At 40.4% G+C, this 1,672-nt stretch overlaps 1 protein-coding gene across 1 annotated transcript in view; it reads left to right on the forward strand. All coding sequences in view use genetic code 11, as the record gives it.

The window, feature by feature from the left end:
- The window catches only part of EGR_11086 (hypothetical protein), a gene marked incomplete at both ends in the record, with an annotated part of 3,546 nt that extends 3,268 nt beyond the window's left edge, over positions 1 to 278 (forward strand). The window contains one exon of the mRNA XM_024500335.1: positions 174 to 278. Within this exon, the coding sequence (XP_024345251.1) occupies positions 174 to 278 (105 nt within the window). The remainder of the gene's footprint in view (positions 1 to 173) is intronic.
- Between the last annotated feature and the right edge of the window lie 1,394 nt (positions 279 to 1,672).

A 1,672-nucleotide genomic window follows, 5' to 3' on the forward strand; every position in this document is an offset into this window, starting at 1 on the left:
AAATATGGGTAAACAGCCGGAGTGCTACGCCTTCTTTGATATTCAAGAAGGTCTCGAGGAGCCACGTATATATTTGTATTCAAAGATGCTCACTAGAAATGCCAGTGCATTAGTTTCACAGATTAAACTATTTAACATTGCAGTTCATTCAAACTCGTGAATAAATTTGTCAGCAAAAGGAAGCACTCCAACGTGTTGAAAAAGACGCTATTGCAATTTACTTGGTTGTACACAAATTTGCAATGAGAATGAAATGTGTTACACATGACTCACAGTGAACAAATTCTAATTGGTAAAGTCAGATTTTTATGAAAGAACAAAGGAATAACGATAGGGCAAATAGAAAGCAGAAGGAAAGTTGAGAAAAAAGAAAGAAATTCTGGGAAACTGAATGTCTGACTTGCAACTTAAATGCAAAATTTTGAGGAATAATAGCTGAACTTATCTTACCCTCACATTCCTGGCATTCGCTGGAGACACCTTGAAACCCAAATTTGCAATTTAATGCCTTGCAATAATTTAAAGTCAAAGCTAGTTGTGCTTGTCTTTTTAAGCATACCTTCCAGCGTCCATTCGATGGAGACCGCCAGTAGTTCCTTTCCTGTGTCAAGTGCAATGGAGCTGAATTCGATGTTGCGCAAACGACGGAAGTGGCCACGAACTATCTTACAAGCTTCGAAGTGATTAGTTTCCCAGACTAAAATAAAACAAAGGTTTAGTAATTGTTTTTGAATATTTAAGGGTGAGCAGCTCATCAGTTTCAGTAACTCTAGCAATGGGTGCGCATTCGCTGTGAAGGCAAAAACCTAGTTCCATGCATTGGCTGCTTATTCCAAGTTAAATTAACGCAAAATTCTATCTAGTAGTTAAAAGTTTAAGCAGTTCGTGCCACACACTACTGTTGCCTAGCGTTAGGGCACATAGAGACTAGTGAGGATGCATGCAGTTTACCAGTTGGACTTGCTTCATTAAGTGATATTTCCCCATATTTCGGAACCACACGAATGGTTCTCTGAATTAGATGGGTGCGATTTGGGATTTTTGCCTTCGAACCCAAGTTATCATTCGGCTACAGGAAAGCAGCAGCAGGAGCAGCAGCAGCAGCAGCGCCCAAAGATGCAGTACTCTGCGCGTCATTAATTGGCAATGTCGTGGAAGACTTCTGATTCCACCCTTGAGAGACTTACTGGCTGACTGATATGTGAGAAAGAATGGCCCTTGTTGTTGCGAAGACATGTTGCGAAGAAACATTTCTCTGACATTCCCACCTCAGGGTTACACCACCAACACAGCATTGCCACTGACTTTAGGAAAAAACAGTGTGCACACAAATATGTAAAACTTGCAACAATTATCAGCATTGGATATTGCGAGGTTACCGTTCCTCCGCGAACACAAGATGCCACTATCATAAATTATTTGCGCCTGAAGTCAAAATAAATCAAAGGCCAATGTAGGGAAAAAGGTAAACCGAGAGAAAGGAAAATTAACATAGCAAACGATTTGCTACAAAACCTAAGAGGCTTGTAAAATGTACTTCAAACAGGGGAGTACCCTGAGGTGATTGCCTTTGGAAAGTTCAAACAAAGTGGAATTTACGTACGCTCAAAGGTGAGGCATCTTCTCTCAAGCCGAACTCCACGTATACGGTTGTTTTATTTTTTCGAAATCG

Source organism: Echinococcus granulosus, assembly GCF_000524195.1.
Source record: "Echinococcus granulosus chromosome Unknown EG_S00372, whole genome shotgun sequence".
Taxonomy (NCBI): domain Eukaryota; kingdom Metazoa; phylum Platyhelminthes; class Cestoda; order Cyclophyllidea; family Taeniidae; genus Echinococcus; species Echinococcus granulosus.